Genomic DNA, 19242 nt, shown 5'->3' with positions numbered 1-19242 from the left:
AGTCTTTCAGCAAGGCTAAAAGAACTTTTCTTTTTTAAAGGAGGATTTTCAAGTCCACATCTCACAATAACCACCTTTGCGTGGTTATTGATACTAACCTTTGTAATATGGCATAAAAAAAAAAAAGGAATAAACCTAAGATGACACAAGAAGAATGATGCTCATTTCTATCGATGCTCTTCTCTAAATATCCCCTAGATTGCTGTGGGAGCAATAATGGAAAGAGTGTTCAGCTTAGAGCAGGAGAATCTGGTCTTCGTTCTTTCCCTCATTTACTATGTGACTTTAGGAAAGACACAGCATCTCCCTGGGTATCTTTTTAAGTTTCGAAATGTAGAATAAGCATATCTATCCTACTCAATTTAATTGTTAAGGCGAAGTCATCTATATGAGTGAATATGTAATAGTAAAAAAAAAAAGAAATGCTACCCAAATGTTTGGTAATCCTCATAGCTAACATTTATTGAATATTGACTTAATTGATCCAGCATTACACTGAGCATTTTACATGTGTTCAACTCAGTCTTCACATTGACCCTGGTAAGTGAGTATTATCATTACCTTATTTTATAGACTAGAAAACCGAGGCCCAGGAGGTAAATAACTTGCCTAAGGTTTGGAACTGGATCACCAAATAGGAAGAATAAATACTTAGAGAACCAAGAAAACAGAGTAAAAAGTATAAGAACGTGGGGAGAAAGAATCTGATGTATTTTAAAAACATTACAGTGATTATCAGAGAAGAAAATCGGAACTATTAGAAATTCTTATTTTATGGTTTACTGTTGTATTTTGAATTATATGTGAAGAGAGGCACCGAATATTTCAGTGCTTAGGGCATTTCAAGGTCTTAATCCAACCTGCCTTAGACTCACACCTTTTGGCACCAAGATCTCAACTCCAGGAAAGCCCATACTTATAATTGCTATATTGTATCATGTCCTATAATACTAACCCTTATTGTTACTAAATAACAGTTACCAACAATTACTAGTAATAACAGTTTTCAGTGGGAAGCAATGCCATTAAAGAAAGAAAGGCTTTTTTTTTTTCTGTTTTGTAAACATAAGAAGCAACCCATAATTTGGAACTAAAGATACAAGGAGATAGACACACAGCAAGGGTCACTGGTTTTCTTACATATCTGTGGCTTTAAAATGACCATTAAAGAGCCTTCTCATTGCTGGCAGCAAGCTTGCAGATTCTATATTGGCTCGGGGCAAGTAGTTAACATCAATTTAAAAATCTTTGAAATTCCTAATAAAAACATAACAAACCCTACAGTTGCACTAGCAGGGCCAATGATAATATGCATGGAGAGAGATTGATTTTTCCTATGAGCAAATAAACTGCTTTCAAGATCTTAGGCTATTTTGATTTCCTCCCCACTCCTCCCAGATCAAGGAAGAAACATTTAAAAATTAGGTCTATTAGTGTCTAGTGAATTTGGATGATGATAAAAATTCATAGTAGCTGTTAACACCACTCTCTTCAAAGGCTCAAAGATGAATGCATAAGGTCATTGTTGTGCCTTAAAGAAGTGCTAAGAGTATGATAAGAGACTCCCAGTCAAGCCTGAGCTGAGACTGAATGGAGACTGAGAGGGTAGATAAATAGGTAGATGGGGCTTCTTGCTTCAATAACGTGGGAGTCTTGCATGCTGTTTGTGAATGCTTCTATGATCCTTAAAACAGACATAGGAAAACTGGCTGTTAGGGGGAAAACCAGTAGCAGAGTTACTTTTGATCGACTTTTAAAGGAAATAATGCTGAGTTCAGCATGAAAACGTAATCATAGACTTTAAGTCATTCAAAATTATTGGGCCACATGATTATTAGTTAAACAGCTCTTTAACTTCCAGAAATGTACTTCTGGCTTTCTCGGCTCTGTGACCACCTCACTATAAAGGACATGAGAGGATAACAGTGAGAAAGTTATAAGAAATTTGGAGTGTAGGAGATAGAGAGCCAGACATAGTATCATGCCTATATTAATGAAAAGTCAATATTCTGAGCTAATCTCTCCTATCCACCAGGTGATAATGCAATTGTAGAGCACTTAGCCCAAGTATTTTCCCTTCCACTGCTGGAACATTTATGATCGGGGTTCGGGGCTCTTTTCTTGGGAGAAGTGAGAGATAAGAGGGAAAACTAAGGGATTATTTAAATGATGTCTTTTAAAGAAGGCAACCTTTCCTCCCGTTGCCCTTCATTCGGCCATCTGGCTCTGGGAGTTTGTTGGCAAATGCTGCTTGACTATAAAATTTAACCAGATGATTAACCCCTCTTCCTCCCACACCAGTATGCTTGCTATTAAAATGCCTACTAGGACCAATGTCTGAATATCAAGGCAGGCTTAGCGTAAGTGAAAACTAACTTGGCAAAGTCATCTAAACGAACGAAATTCCACCCTTAGTTTTTCTCTCTGTTACCCTGACTTGTAAACTTCCTTTCACAATCTCTCTGCAATTTCTGGCCAGCTGTACCTTCAATCATACCCAAACGAATTACACTACAAAGTCCAGATCTCAAATTGATTATTCCATGATTGTTGACAATAGCTCATGATAGAGATGGTGTCTCTTCCTTCCATTGCTCATCATTTTCAGTGGCCTGGAAAACCTAAAATAATTGTCTCTGGTATGAGCCAGTCAGGCAGTGAGATTAATAAAAAGTGTTCAGTGCATAGTTAGTAAGTCTCCAGAAGCTCCCTATACTGGACCAAGTCCTAAAGAAATAACTTATCTTTTCATACAAAAAGTATGAATGTACTTTTTCATACAAAAAGTACAAAAAATCACGAATGTGTGCTTAATAGTCAGCGTTGTATGATTTGGTGATGGTCGTGAGAAAATCGCCATTTAGAAGTAAGAACAGGAGAGCAAAATAAGTGTGGTCAGTGAGAGCAAAGTGTGTACCTGTGGGGTAGTGCTCGTTCACCGGCCAGTTGTCCACCTGGAGTGTGGCGTTGCCGCCGTTCCTGGTGAAGCGTACCACGTGGTATTTACCGTCATTCACAGGAGTTCTCTCCTCTTTGATGGAGATGTCAACTGTGCCGATATTGAAGACAACTCCAATTTTCCCCTGTTCCTATGATAAAGAGACACAAAAGGCATAGTTATCACCAACCACAAGGTTTTTCTCCCTTTAAAGTTGATCCTCCGACTAACAACAAATGTGTAGGTGCTCAGAGGGAGCCATCAGCACGAAGTTAATAACAGTTTCCCTACATTTGTCTGTGGGCTTTCATCCTAAACATAAAAAGCAATTTGCTCTCACAGGCTGTACTGCACAGGCTACATCATTTGATTGCCCTCACCAGATATCAAAGGGAGAACCAGAGAACTACCTGACAACTGTGTAGTGACCCTGCAAAGTTCATTTCCGCGAGGTGAATTAGGCCTGTTTTCTAGGAGAGGCTAATAAGACACTGGACCCTAGATCTCACAGTTCAGATTTAGAATTAGAGAGGAAATATAAGCCTGCTCGTACATACTGGCTAGTCAAGGTCAAGGGGAGGGGTACAGAATCATTGGGAGCCAATAGCAGAGGAGCTAGCATTATGGACCATCTCCTGATGACACCTTACTGTAGGTCTAAAACACATAGAAAATATATCTTCAGTAGAGGCCAGTGAAACTGAGCTCAGGTTTTCAGAGTCAGATGGCTGTCATCCTTCCCACACTTACAGCCCAACTCCTACACGTTAATCCACAGAGGGATATAATATTCAGTACTAGGGCCTTATGCTATACAGCAGAAGAGCATGTCTGTGGCTCAAAAAGACTTCTGAGAGGAGAAAACACAGCAAATTCCAGAAGATTAACACTGTGGCAATGAAGGTGATAATTATGGTGACGGTGGTGGTGAAGGTGGAGGCGGCGACATGATCTACCTCCTAGGAAGCGAAATACTGAAGCATAAATAATAATGCTATTAAAACTCTTAATCTTCTCGCCTAATAACTGGTGATAACTAAGAGTTGGAATTAGTATTCCAATGAGACATAAAATTAAAGTAACTTTTCTGATCAGATACACTCAGTCCTTTTAAAACTCTTAGAAGCATATCGCAGCATGCAAGGTGTCAGAAGGGATGGATGAGGAGGGAAGGGAGGGATCTTTCTCCGTTACTCTAGTTGTCTGACTTATTGGATAAGCAACAGGTTGGACATTCAAGGATAATAAAATTTAGTTGTGATTCTGATGTCCTTCTAAGACTGAGTCGCGATATTAGTTCAAATAGTCTTTGTTATCTTTGATTTCCTAATCGAAGAAGAACAAGGAGGAGCAAAGGGATGAGGGGGAGTGAGAGGAAGGGACAAGGAGGGGTGGAGGAGGAGAAGGAAGAGAATGATATGGGAAAGAAGTCCAGAACCCATATAAACTAAGATGTAGGGAAGATTTCCCTAAATCTGATTTAGAAATCTGGTTCACTGATTCATTCAATACATAAATACATTGTCTATTAAGCACTTACTGTGCTTAAAGTCAATAAGTTAAGATGCTGGTGAGATTTTAGGCACTGATTTCCATATAGTTTGGTACGCTTCACTGATTTTCCCCGAAAGACAAGCTTTTCTCAACTTGCCAATTTTCCTTTAGTAAATGAACACATCTCGTGCACAACAAAAGGATGGGCAAGTACCCAGGAGTCTTGATCTTAGACAGTAGGCATCCGGGCTGATCAACACAGGCTGCTTTCGGCATGCAGGGAGGCTGAGACACCGGTGGATATCACTGCTCCCTTTGTGTCCTGTGCATAGTACACAGTGTAAAATAATGTCAGCAATTCTGACATTCTGCTTTCTGAAAAGAGAAATTCAGGCGCCTCCCTAAACGGTGACTCCATGTAGTCATGATTTCTTAAATCTCTGTTTATTGTGACACTCTGTTCTCAGTTTCTTTTTCTCTATCCCTGCATTCCCAGTACTAAACAAAGTACTTAGCATTAAAATAGGATACATGGGTACATGAACCTGATGATAGATTCTTTTGCATCTTTCATGGCCATAATTAATAATATTATGATCCATTTTATTCTTACTCCTTAATTCTCTAGGAATTCAGAAATAACAATATGACATTTCTACTTTCTCTTACTTAAAAAGTTGACATTCATTTCTAAGTGTGGGTGGTGTGTGTGTGTGTGTGTGTGTGTGTGTGTGTGTGTGTGCGCGTGCCTGCATGTGTGCACGCACACTGGTACCTGGTCGCCCTCATCTCTAAATAAGCAAAGCTATGACAACCAGAGTCAGAATCTGTTTAGCAGAATGAAAGGACTGGGGTGGTTAAGAAACCGTAACTGCAGACACCATTACTCCCCTGCTCACCCCACAAATGTGGGCTGTTTATTGTGCAACGTGTCTTTACTGAGAAACCACTGTATAAATCCTGGATGCATGAAAAAAACTGCTGGTGATTCAACTCACCTCTGAGTCACTAATTAATCACAGATGGAGAACAGTTTCAGGGAGAGAGAAGAGACCCTTTAAACCAGCTTTCTGCAGCTTTTCACGCACAACAGTGGCAAAGCACAGTTCTGGCTCAGTGAGTTGGCTGATCAGTGAGATATATTCTTGGGCAGATTCTCTGCAAGATCCATAATAGATTCAGGGAAAGAAAAGATTTAATCTCTGCCAGAATAAATATCTGGTCCTTATCTAAGGCACCAGACGTTTGCCACTGTAATCGCTGTTTCAGAGAGATCTTCCTAATCCTGCCAGCACGCTGCCAATGTCAGTGGAGACCCTTACCCAGATGTTCCACTGTGTTTCCTGCAGTGGTAAATGTGGCTGTGCTAGTCCTCAGATGTGGTCTCTTCACTCGTATAAAATTTCATTACTGGAACCACTTTGTCATTTGTCATGGGACCGCGGTGGCATTATAATCTGTGGCTAACTTCTTTGTCTTAGTTCATTATAAGCCTTGTGGCAAATACTCATATAGTTGCCCAGGTTTGAATCCATCACACTCAGCTGCCACGAAAATAAACTCTGCTGGTTCATGTGTCCAGAGAAGATGTGACAGATAAAAACATTGGCTTTGGAGTCACTCCTGACTGACCTTGGGCAAGTTACTTAACTTTTCCAACCAAGTTACTTAACTGTTTCTTGATACTATATTATGGGGACCAGATACCTGCTTTACATACTTCATAGGGCTGTTGTAAGACTGAAATAATATGATTAATATGAAAGTACTTTATAAATAGTAAGACATTATACAGATATAAAAGATAAATGAGATTAGCAGAAGAAACCATCCAATCACTGACCATATATAACGCTGATTACGAGATAAATGAATTGATACAATAGGATAAACGTGGGTTTTAACATAGCATGGTTCAAATAATACCTCCAGCTCTGAAAGCTGTAAGACCTTTAACTCTCGACTTTCCTGCTATTAAAGGGATATGTGGAGGAAGGGAAAGACGACCTCTGAAACTTGTGAGGAGTTCAGAAGAACACATGTGTGTGAAACTGAGCTGTGCATACTTTGGGACCTCAATAAATGCCAGTCCTCTTTTCTCTTTCCTTCTCCTTATTAGCGTAGGCTAAAATAATAGCACAAGCTAAAAAGCTGTTGGTTTGGCTGCACTGTCGCCAAAATATATTGTGGAAATAAATGTAAATTTTAGCAAACAAAACATTAAAAAAAACATTTGCAAGGTTGATTTCCTGTCCCAATTTGGTAGTTGCTCCCGCTTCATGTTCCTTGGTGCTTTTCACAAGCCTTTCCAAGACAAGCAAAGTGTAGCTGCAAAAGCGGCATGACTATAAATTTTAATAAGTCCATACCCCATCACTATTAAAGTTGCTACTGAGGCAATCACTTCAATCTATGCTCTTCCTCAATACTAAAAACAATGACAAGTAGTAAATCAGAAGACATTACCAAAGAATCCTCAAGTGCATTCAGGAAAAAATTGAATGGCGCAGAAAACCGCTGTCTTAAATAGCCAGCAAGTCATTGTTCATCAAAAATGACTGTTTACGAACCCACCTGGTTCCTCAAATTCGTCAGGTTCCAGTTTTATGATCCTCTATCAGCCACGTTACGGTTATTACTGTGGAGGTGACCCAAGAGATGCTACCAACAGAGGGGCCAGGTTTCAGGAGCAAAAATGCACAAGGGCAAGACATATCCTCAGGAATAAAGATCTCCCTGAAGGCAATCTCTTCATTCATTCCTGAGTGCCCCTGGGGACGGCAGAATGCACCATTCACGATTTTCGAAAACTGTAGCTGACAGAAACAGAACTGGGACTCTCAAATGCATGCCAGGGAGAGGTGCAAAGGAAGCACTCCTCAATATCTTAACTTCTAAGCTTCCCACAGAACTTGTGAGTTCAGTGCTAGGCAATAATACAAGGAGAACAACATGTATGTGATCCCTCTCGGGTCCAGACACTGCCAGCTCTGCCGTACCCATTTCTAAGTCGGGGTCATACTAAATAAAGTGACCAGTGGCACTGTTTTCCTCGTGCTGTTCACTTCATTGCGAGTGGGACACCGGTCTGACTTCTCCCACTTTCTCTCGATGACTGTATGGAGCAAATTTGTGGCAGTGTCTTCTTTGTCAGCCTATGTCACTGAGTTAGGATGGCAACAAGATAACTTGCGATGGACATGAAACATGAATGAGAAACACAGCTTGGTTGCTTGATGTCACCGAATATTTTAAGTGTTTTGTTACTGAAGCATAACCCAGACTTCCTTGATGGACAGAGTGGGTGATTGGCAAATATTCTGAATAATTTCCAAATTCTCATAATTACCGTTCATATAATTTTTATAGGTTAAAAAGATAATCAAGGAATTGAGAATTTACCAACTACCTGGAGAAATATTTAAGATTAGAATTCAGGTCTCTCTGACTTTAAAATCCATGGATTTTCCACCATGTTCTATTTCGGTCACATGTATTACATGTCGTAATTGAAATTATTTATATGATGGCATGTACATTATATATTATATACTTTATGTCTGCCTAACTTAATTGTGGGTATCTCAAAAATATGAATCTTAGCAGGTGCTGAATAAATATTTATTAAATTTTTAGATTTAAGTGAATCAATAAGGAATTAGAATTTGTGGTTGTGGTAGAAAAAAATTGTGTAAATAAATGTTTATACCATGGGAGGCTAAGCAAGATTTGAACAATACGGAGTAGAAAACTGATCATCCATATTCAGATTTTTTTTGCAATAAATCTTAGCCAAAATATATAGTCTCATTGTGTTTTATACATGCAATCAGTAAAATACAAAAAAAGATGAGCTACAATTTACTTGATTCATCAGATAATTTTGGCTGAGGGAAGATTTTGTTAAAGTTTTCTAGAATAAAACACTCTGCATTAGAACACCGTATGGGCTCTTTTCATGGCTATTAACTGTCTTTCAGTAAAAATCGTCAGTCTGTTCTTTCAATGTTATGGTTTCCTTGTTCTAGACCCAGGACAATTGTTAGCTAATAAGTGCTGAGTGTGCACTTTGGGAATGCAGAGCCATGTACTATCAAAGGATTCGAGAGATCTAAGGGGCCAGGTCTCTCCCTCAAGAAGCCTAAGACAGTGGATAAGCCCATCTGGAATCACCCAGACTGACAAGACTCCCACTGTGGCGCTAGGAGAGGATTCAGACTTTCACCATCATCCCATGACAATGACTCAGTCCCCTTCCTTGAAGAGCTTAAGTGTGGCTGTGACAGGAAGTGCAGAGGAGAAGAAAATGTCTGCTCTGGGCTCCAGAAACCTTTCCGATTTAGAATCAGAAGACCTGAGCGCAGTCACAGCTCTGCATCTGTTGTCCAGGTGAACTTGAACAGGTCCCTCAACTATCTGAATCTTAAGCTATAGGTATGAAAAGTAAGAACAACAGTATGAAGACAAGAAGAATGATCATACCTGTGTTAAATGTACTTAAGAGAAATGAATAAAATTTTGGCAAATTCTGAAATGCTCTACAAAGGATGATATAAAATGATGTTAATAGTGGGGTGAAATTGGTGATAACAGTGAAGCTGTTGGGGTACCTGGGTGAGAAACAGCAAGACAGATGATGGGCGAGTCAAAGGCTTTTGCACATGACCTACGGGATGCTTCTCTATGTGAAATGACTGTCTCCCATGCAAGATCAACTCCAGAATCTATACAGATTGTCTATAGAAAATGCACGTTAAATGGCTTGAAAACTAATTCTGTGTTCCTACATCTGCACGGGTCTCAGTGACCTTTGCACCCACCCAGCAAACTGCATCCACTTCTCCCTCTGGCTGCAGCTGTGTCTCACCTGGTGTTTTGCTAATGTCTGGTTGTGCGAAGTCAATCAATTAAAGCGGCTTAGATCCACAGACTGAAATACTAACAGAGGGCCAAGAGAGATAAGACTGATAAATAGCTCAAGATGGCTTCATCTCAAATTACAAGCAAAAAAAAAACCAGAGAGACAGAAAGCAGGGATGACAGCTTAGGACAACAGAAACTCTGACCCAAAGAGGGGAATCAAGGAAGGACAGGACAGCTGGTGCAAGTAAATAAGATGCAAGTCAGAGCCACGGCTCCAATAGTCACCGGTCACAAACTGGCATCCTGAGTCATCGTGTCCTTCAAATCCACTCTGAGCATTCACTTCTATTCCCAGACCCCAATGTCACACTGCCTTGTTTGGAAATTAAGTTTGACTACAAAGTAAAAATTAGAGTTCACTTCTATAGGAGCCCCAGTGTTGAGCCAAGACCCGGAGCAGTCTCCTGGCAGGATCCAGCAGACAGCTGGCAGGGCGGTGCTGACTGAAACCCAGTGCAGACTTCACATCTCCCATAAATGCCTTGCTTTCCCCCCAAATCTCTACCCTAGCTGTGAGGAAACCACTCGATGGCCTTAATAAAGAGACCTTAAGCCCTGTGCTCACAGTAACATAATAATCCTCGAAATTAAGAAGCACATCTTAAATTAGCTAGGATTTGTCCAGAACATCTTACACCTTACCTACATGCTTACAAAATGTGGTCCTGGAGCCGTGAGCAGCAGCATCACCTGGGAAAGCGTCAGAAATGCAAACTCTCAGATCTCACATCAGACCCTCTGCATCAGCAACTGTGGAGTGTGGCCCAGTAACCTTTTTTTTTTTTTTTTTTCCACAAGCCCTCCAGGTGCTTGCTAAAGTCTGGGAAACTCTTCTGTATATTAATACTTTGGTTTCACTAGAAAAGTAGATTCAACTGAAGGCGATTCTGTGCCCAGGGACATCTGGTAATGTCTGGAGACATTTTTAGTTATCACAATGGGGGGTTGGGTGCTACTGGCATCTAATGGGTACAGGCCAGGAATGCTGCTCAATATCAGACACAGTACAGCAAAGAACTATCTGGCCCATGATATCAACAGGGCCACTAGCAATACAAAACTTCAGTCACTCAACAAACATACATAAAGTATGTACTGCATCATAGAAACTGTTCTACAAATATTTACCTACAATACTTGAAATTTATTCCCTACAATACTTCTTCTATAAGGCATGTATGCATGCACACAATACATATGCACACACAATACACATATGTAAACCAGTGCATGCCTGGGTGTGCACACATGCAAATTTTTATATATTTAATATGTAATTGTGGTCTAGCCCTCAGAGCATGGGGTGATCAATGAGCATGTGTAGATAATCTCTCTGACACTCCCCCTAATCTATGTTGTGCTCAAGTGTCCATTTTATAGATATAAAATGGAAATGCAAGCTCACACAGCCAGAAAGTGGCAAGTCTAAAATATATGTCCTGTGTTATTTTCCTGATCTGGTCTTGTAACTCATAGCAATGAGTTAGCTAGCCTCTAAGAAAGCCTCCCAGGACATCTCCCCTGGCACAATGACAGTAGCTGATAGTCCCAACTCCAATCTAGTCCTGTGACCCTTCATTACGAACTAGGTAATTTTAGTCAGTTTCCATGAAAATGTATGATCAGGTCTGAGTAGGCTACAAGGGAGACACTCCCTCTCTTAGAACTAGATATTGCAGCTCAAGGATGAGCAGAAATTGCCCTATGGAAGAGACACCAGTAAACAGCCAGTAACCTTTCAAGACCTATTCCATAGTTGCAAAGAAACCTTTAGCAATTCTCCAAAGTGTTTTACTATTTACCTATTTTTCAAGTGGCAGATTAAGTTAACATTATGGCTTCAAGGTGGGTGGACTTACATGAATTACAAACAATGACCAAGAATTCTTGGTTTAATAAATAAGGAATTCTCAGTCACCCCTATAGATGAATTCTCAGTCTAAACTCTATACTGTTTTCTCACTAAGGAAAAACAAATTAGTATACACATTTCAGAATTGAGAGGTACGGTACTTGGGATTATCAGAAAATATAATGTAGGTTATTGCATTTTTAAAAATAATGCCTTTGTAGAATGGGTATGCAAAAGTTGTAGGAGGCAGACTGGTCTGAAGCAGGGATCAGCAAATTGTGAGCCAAATCTGGCTGTTGCCTATTTATGTCAATAAAGTTTTATTGGGACGCAGCTGCGCTCAGTCATTTAGATATTACCTTTGGCTGCTTTTGCATTATAACAGCAAAGTTGAGTGGCCGCACAGAAATCATGGGGCCTAGAAGCCTAAAATACTCTCTGGCCCTTTACAGAAAAATTCTGCTGACCCCTGTTGGCACCTTGCACAATTCAAGGCTAAGTATAATTTTCGTTTTAGTTTTTGACCAATAGTTTATGTTTAAGCATTTAGAATAACTCTAATATGAGTGGGAAGGTCAAGTGGGAAGGGAGCCTGTACCTGCTCATTCAACTATCACCTGGCAAATAGAACACACTTCTACTAAGCCAAGACAAAATATATAAAAATTCACCCAATTTAGGCATAAACTAATCTATCTCAGATGCCATTAAGGGTAGTTTAGATACTAAAATCAATTCACCATAATACTGTTTGAAGGTGAGCAGCTGAAGATACAGAGAAATAAATTAGAGGCTTCTGGCAAAAGATGATGGTAGCTAGGAATAGTCTTGGTAATGGAGGAGATGGAGCGAAGTTGTAAAGTTATTAAAATTATAATGATATGACATTCCTTTCTGAAAATTTATTTAGATCTCTGGAGTGAATCATGTACATGTTAAAGGCTTGGGACTCTAAAAGCGAGCACACATCACTCTGATGCCAGGACTGCAGTTTATTACATTAGATGAAATGAAAGAAGAAAATAGCATTGCTGCCCAATGAATATCTCAGTCTCCAGGGCTCCAATGCACCTGCAAGACACTTGAGTCCCTTGAGTGATAAATGGTGATTAACTGAGCTCTCTTGGTTTACCTGCAAGGAGATTCTAGTGTGTCATCATCGTGCGACAAGCATACTGAAATAGGGGCTCATTTTTCCTTTCCTGGTTATTGTAAACAAAATGGCCAGCAGACTGTAATATATCAGCAGCGTCTGTCCGCACACCCGGACGCTGGTGTGTGTGTCCTGGAGATAGTGCTGCAGCCAGGTATTTTATCCAGGTGATATTTTATGGTCCTCCTGTTTGTCCACTATCACTACTGCAACAGTCTCGGTTGGATCATATCAGCATTTCTAATTCAAAAGGTTGATTCTGACCTACCTTCAACCACCATAATAAAAGCAACAGAAAAAAAAATAAGTTAAATTTAAACCACTGCATGCATCAGGGGAAGGCAGGCCTGCTGGCCTCCATACCAGGGTCAAAGCCACCATTGGGGAGAGTAATCTGGACACCTGAACAGAGATATGAAAAGAAGAATGCTTTCCCTGGGCCCTAGGTGAGTTTAATAAAAGTAACCCAAATGGGAAACTTGAAAACATGTCATCGGGATCTGATTCATGCCTTTGGAAAGGCTGTCAATCTACCAGCACTGAGAATGATTTCAAAACAGTGTGCTCTTTTGATAGAATAATTAGAGAACACATCTAATTTTACTTAAATTTAGCATCCCTACCAAATTGTAAAGCAAGTTTCAGCCAAACAGGGGACGTACCTCCGAGATATGAGGAAGTCATCACTTCTCTATGATGTGGCATGCACTGTGAGCCATTCAGGAGCCAGCCACAATTTGGAATACACGAATTATTCATGGAGTTTATAATAAATCCATACTCAATATGAAGAAGTTTTCATATTATGGTATTTAAAGAGCACAAACATTCCTTCTTCTCTCTTCTTTATGGGGGCACAACTTTATTCATTGATACAAAGATGCTAAAAAATTTCACCTGAAAGCCTAAGGAATACCATGTTAGAGAAAGAGTTTTGTGTGTGTGTGTGCGCGTGCGTGTGTGTGTGTCTGTGTGTGTGTGTGTGTGTAGATCCCATGTAAGCATGTACATCTGTGTCTGTGTTTGAACAAGACCTTAAAACTTAAATACTCTAAAGCTGGTTTCTATGACTCTCTTCTTCGTGTTTTAAGTAAAGTGATAATGGCTCAGGAGAATCTAAGCCTCTCTGTGTCCATTAAAAGGCATCTGCAGTCAAGTTCTAATCCAGCCCTTGGACATTCCCTGGACAGTAAATATTGCCCCAGAGGCTTCACTTGCACAAAAGGCCTCCCAGGACTGTGAATCAATCGCAGACCTGACTCAGAACTAACTACAGATTCCAGGGTGAATAAAACATTGGAATGATCTAGAGTCGACCTGAGCTCCAAGAAATGCAACTGATTAGTCATTAAAGAATGACTGATGCAAGAATAACCCCAACACAGGACAGAGCTCCTAGGCCTGGCTCAGCCCAAAGCTAAACAAGGTACTCTTTCCTCTTTTGAGAAGAGACTTCATTGTGCCAGAGAATCCAGCTTTCCTAGCCAACATGCATAGGTGTAGAGAGCTGAATACAATTCCACACACACGTTCTCCCAGAACCAACTTTGATTAACTCGATTTCTCCTCTAGCTATCCCACAATCTCTATGGTATGGTTCAACAATAAAAACAGTTGTTTGGGTTGATCCATTTTAATTTTTTTAATGGAACAGTTCTTTTCCCTAATCAGACCACAAGCATTGTGAGGGCAGAAAATGCATTTTCACTTTCTATGTCTTTCTCCATGTAGGGGGGTTCAATGTTCAGCTGAGCACCTGACAGAATGGTGAAAAGCATCTTTGCATCCCCCAGCAAGTCACTCTTCAGTGCTTCCATGGTTGCATCATCCATTCATGGTTCATTTCCTGCTTTTCAATTTTGCAATGGGAGAGTGCTTTTGAAAATGTAGACAATACCCACACATCATGGGACAATGGCTGCTCATTTATTTCATGTAGTCTATTGAACAGTCTTCAGGACATGTAACAAGCCTCTGTGGCCCAAGGAGGACAGCTCTGTGGACCTGGAGGTGAGAGATTCAATGTCACCCTGCTTCTTTATTTGGATTAGACTCAAACTAAAGTCCTAAAGGGAGACTCTACTCCATTCAGTTACCAGTTCCTTGAACCATTTGGTTCCCATTAAACACAATTTTAACCGTTGAGGTATCCAAGATGCCAGACTTCCAGAGAAACCCAATTTGATTTTCCTGCCTTCTCCTCAGTGCAGTGACTGCTGGTCAGGGTAATGTTTGAGCTCTGTCCTTTGGGAGGCTACCCTCTCTTCATAGTCTCTTAGGGACACTTCTGGATAGGCTATACTACAACCACCATCCATTTTTGATTTGCACTAGATTTAGGAAATTGATGGTCTTTACACACAATGATATTATTTTCCCCCCACAATTATATTCTTAGAGCAATACCTTTATTTCTCTAAATCAATGTTGCATAAGTCAGAGTCAAGTCATAGACGTTTTGTAGTCAAGTACCTACTGATCATACACTCCGTATAGGGCCCATCGGAAGCTAGAAGAATGGATTCGGCATCATTCAGTGCTCAAGAGTGAAAACCTCGCTGTGGTACTGTGAAAAGGGCAATGGCACTGAAGTCAGAAGACTTGGATGTAAGTTCTAATCATTCACTGAATGCAGGTCCTGAGACAAGTCATAAATACTCTGGGTATAGTTTCTTCATATGTAAGACAAGATGGCGTCACTGGGCTTGATGGGTGATCATGAAGATAAAAAAAAAAAGATATTTGTGAAAGCAATTTGAAAAATATAGGGCACTGAAAAAATATGTAATTCCAAAATAAATGGAGATAAAAGACAAATAGAAACAAGCACACAGTTCCCTAAGTTAAGATAGAAAATGTAAAAAACATTCCCATTTAATATTTCCAAATAAACATCCACAGTCAGTCCTTGACAAATAGCCCAAGTGACTGGAGGCAGAGGATTCATTATGTGCCCTTCAGGGCAGAAAAGGCCTTATCTGGGAGGAGGTCAGGCCAATGGTGGGAAAAAAGAGCAGTTAGATAAGGCTTATTTGGGCAGATGCAGACGAGGATGTAAGGAGGAATGGGGGAAGTTTAGAATGTTGAAACTTGGAATAAAAATGAAATTCAGTCTATGAAAAGGAAAAATAGGAAATACTTGGCATAAAAAATTTTAGATTATCAACCAGCTGGTCTGCTTTCTAAATCTCCACTAATTTTGCTGAGACAAAAACCTTTGAATGTGAAGGTAGACTTTTGGGGCTTAACATATACAAAGAGAAAGCATATTTTAAGGTTCACAAACATGTTACATCTTAGAGAATATTTTATCTCTTGCCCGAAGGACCCTCCCCATACCTCCTGGCTTATATTTCCTTGATGATGGCACAGTTACATTTATGGGGTTTAGAAAACTATAGACTCAAAATAAATAGAAATAAAATCTTTTATTTCCCAAGAGTACTCTGCTAACTCCCGTTTTCTGCTGTAGGCATCTCTCTTCCAGCAGGGGAAGAGCTTTAGCTGTTTAGCATGGCAATGATTTGTGCTGTATTTATACCTGACCGTGGCCCAGAGGTTCAGAGGCCGTGAGGGAAGACATCATCTGAGTGATACTAGAGCACCCACGTTTCAGCAGTAAGCAGTTATTGTATTGTTGCTAACTGGTCATATACATGCCCAGTGACACCTGTGAGTCATTTAAGGCCATGATTAGGGTCAGAGAAAAGGAGAAAAAAAAGGAGAGGAAAAGAAGAAATAGCGACATAGACAAGGGATTAAATGAATGTAACAAAACCTATCCACCAAGTCTCATGTGAAAGAATACAGAAAAACAGTCTCTCAGACTCTCAAATATAGGTGTATTTCTTAGCACTCTACTTTGTAGTGACTTCGAGAAACTTTTCTTCAGGCAAATTTAAAGAGGCAAACACCTAGCTATAAGCAGAGACACCTTCCTTATCAGACAGCTGAATGCATTTCTGATTAAATGGCCAGAGGATGGCTGCTGATGACCCATACATACCACCTCTGCTCACCAGACAACTAGGTCTACCCAATAAATACACAGAAATGAGTGCTCAAGTACCCATGACACACATGTCTCATCTCCATGCTGGTGAAGGACAGAGAGAGGACTGGGAGTCACGCACCTACCCCAGAGTGGCACTGTATACACAATGTACTGAATTTGTGGGGCACACTTCTTGGAAGGGTAGTAAAAACCGTTTGGGGTTTAATTTTTGTCTGTTGATTATTTTTCTCTAGTAGTACTTATTAGCAGTATTGTGTAATGCAAGAGTTTACAAATTCGGAACCTACAGTCTAGATCAGACCCTCAGATGTATATTATTTTTTAAAAGGGGTAACCCATAGTATTTTTTAAAATGTGGATTAATCTTCAACATTTAAAAATGAGACGGGCTCTCATGAATAGTTAGATGTCTAAGTTATTTTGAAAATGGTAAGATTTAGCAACACTGGGATAATATTTTGAAAAGACAAAGATCAGCGATGATTGGGGAGAAAGGCACAAGTTCTCCAATTCACCACAATCTCCACCACTCCCTATCGTCAGATGCAAAGGCTGAGTGTCGGTTGCCATTTATCAAGTTTTCCCAATTTTTTCTTTTTTTCATATAGTGGGGTAAAGAAGATGGGAAAATGCTTTTATCACCATATGATTGGCAACTTCTCTGAATCTCAACAAAAGATAGATTAAGAGGGCCATGGGTTTCAAGAAAAAAAAAAATTTCCTTATATCCTAATCCATTTTAATCACTTTTATTATCAGCCTGCCCCTTGCAGACTTTTCTGTTTTTTTTTTTTTTTTAACTCCTAATGTACTATAACGATCATAGGCTTTTGAGAAGGACAGGTCTGGCTTTGGACCTTAACTCTATCACTTACTACATGTTCTTGACCAAATTGGTTAAATTCTCTAAGCATCAATTTTATAATCTTTAATGCTGGGAAAATATTATCTATCACAAAAGGTTGTTATGAGGATAAAACAAAATATACAGGCACCTAATTAATATATGATGCTCAAGGAAATTTAGATCTCTTCCGCTTTGAAGGACTGGGATGAATTAAGCAAACTCGATAATAAAATCACACACGCATCTAAAGTGCCTGCCAAATTGTAATGACCCAACTGCCGCGTCAGAGAGATGGCTCAGCTCAAGGTTTTAATGTACTTTCCATGGACTGAAACTCGACAACAAAATCTATCACTGTTAGGCAGTCTCCTATGAAGGTCCAAAGGTCCGATTTAAACAAAATAGACTGCTTTCTGAATCTGCAGTGTGGTAGCTACCTTCACCTTGACTCAGAAACACACCAATAGGAATTGTACATTTAGCCAATAAATGATAACATTAATAAATACCTTCAAAGGTAATGATAATAAAATGAGTTATTGAAAGTTGCATAAGAGCAGACCATTCAGTATTGAAAGGTGCATATAAATTTTATGCAAACGCACTTAGTTCTGTGAGTTCATATATCTGTATGGCTATAACCGTCAAGAAAAATTTAATGTAGGCCACTGCTCTAGAACTATTTAATTTTGAGCAGACCATGATACTGAAAAAAATTATTTTAGTTATATAACACACTTGCCAAATAAATAAAAAATGTTCCTTGCAATATAACAGCTAGAAAAACAGAATCGCTACTCTACCATGTTGAGGTTTAAGTGAGCAATAAATCATTGCCGTCTCCATTCTGAATTTCAAGCCAATTGAGAAACAGACACAGGCTAAAGGACCAGGAAACCTTATTGCTTGTGGAGCTGAACTAGGGACCAGATTGTGGAGTAGGTCTGGGACGAGACGTGGCCCTGGCCACACATCAGGCTCCTACTCATATTTCTAGTCCTGTTCCCTTCTCCCACTGTCCCTTGCAAAGATGAAACTAGCCTGGGTATGCCCAGCATAGGGAGATGAACCTTCTGAACAGGATAAAGAGAGGGAAGGGGGTCTCATCAGACATGTACAGATCCTTCATCCAATCCCACCGACTAGATAAGAAATTGGAGAGAAGGCACAAGATATGTCACCCCAATATTTCCTTCCCTGGAAATAGCAGTTGCTTCATAGTATAGTGCAGATGGGGGAATCATCTTTTTTCTTTCTTTTTTAAAATTAAATTCATTGGCGTGATATTGGTTAATAAAATTATATAGGTTCAAGTGTACAATTCAATAACACATCATTTATATATTACATTGCATGCTCACCACCTAAAGTTAAATTTAAAAGTCCAAATAAACCCTGTCCAGGCAACCCTACCAATACAGATGGACTCTTAAGAGGAGCTAGAGAGCCAATCCTCAGGCCTCTAAAGAGGACTTGTTATTTGAAGTTTGGTATACACTTGGGAATTTCAAAATGTTCACTTTAGATTGGAAAGGAAACATGGTGGAGTGACAGATGCCCCCAGACCTCTCCCCTTGAAACAACAATAAGCTGAACATCTAAAACTCAACAAAAAACACCCAAACTGCACACCAGCATGTCCGAGTGTGGGATCTGTGCATAAGAGAGCTACCACAGGTCAAAATGTTCACTTTATAGTCATGTTGAAACTGCCTCTTCTTAATCAGATTAACAACTACCACTATTTCTTCTGACTGCTGAAATTCTTAGCAATATATACCTGTTGGATCCAGATGTGCTGGGGTTTGGGACATTTGGGTTGCAGAAAAAAATATTAGAGAAATGTTACATATGACTTATAAGCAAAGAAATTTCAATCCTAATTGGTAAGATTTTCAGCATGCCTGTGGAACTTTCTTTATATCATGAACTTCTGTCTCCCTTCTAAGAGACTCAGAGATCTGCTTTGTTGTCATTACATCAAGGCACCAGCCCTGACTCTTTAGGGCAGCACAACTAT

General features: G+C 39.7%; 1 protein-coding gene across 3 annotated transcripts in view; it reads right to left on the bottom strand.

Annotated features, from left to right (window-relative positions):
* NRXN3 (neurexin 3) overlaps nt 1-19242 on the bottom strand; it is a 1427156-nt gene that overhangs the window by 179722 nt on the left and 1228192 nt on the right. For all 3 annotated transcript variants that reach the window (XM_023528800.1, XM_023528802.1, XM_023528803.1), the window contains one exon: nt 2918-3089. In XM_023528800.1, the coding sequence (XP_023384568.1) occupies nt 2918-3089 (172 nt within the window). The remainder of the gene's footprint in view (nt 1-2917; nt 3090-19242) is intronic.

The sequence above is a fragment of the Pteropus vampyrus genome, unplaced genomic scaffold, assembly GCF_000151845.1.
Source record: "Pteropus vampyrus isolate Shadow unplaced genomic scaffold, Pvam_2.0 Scaffold32, whole genome shotgun sequence".
NCBI classification, from domain to species: Eukaryota; Metazoa; Chordata; class Mammalia; order Chiroptera; family Pteropodidae; genus Pteropus; species Pteropus vampyrus.
The sequence above is the reverse complement of the archived record's forward strand: the minus strand, read 5'-3'. Positions and strand labels throughout refer to the sequence as shown.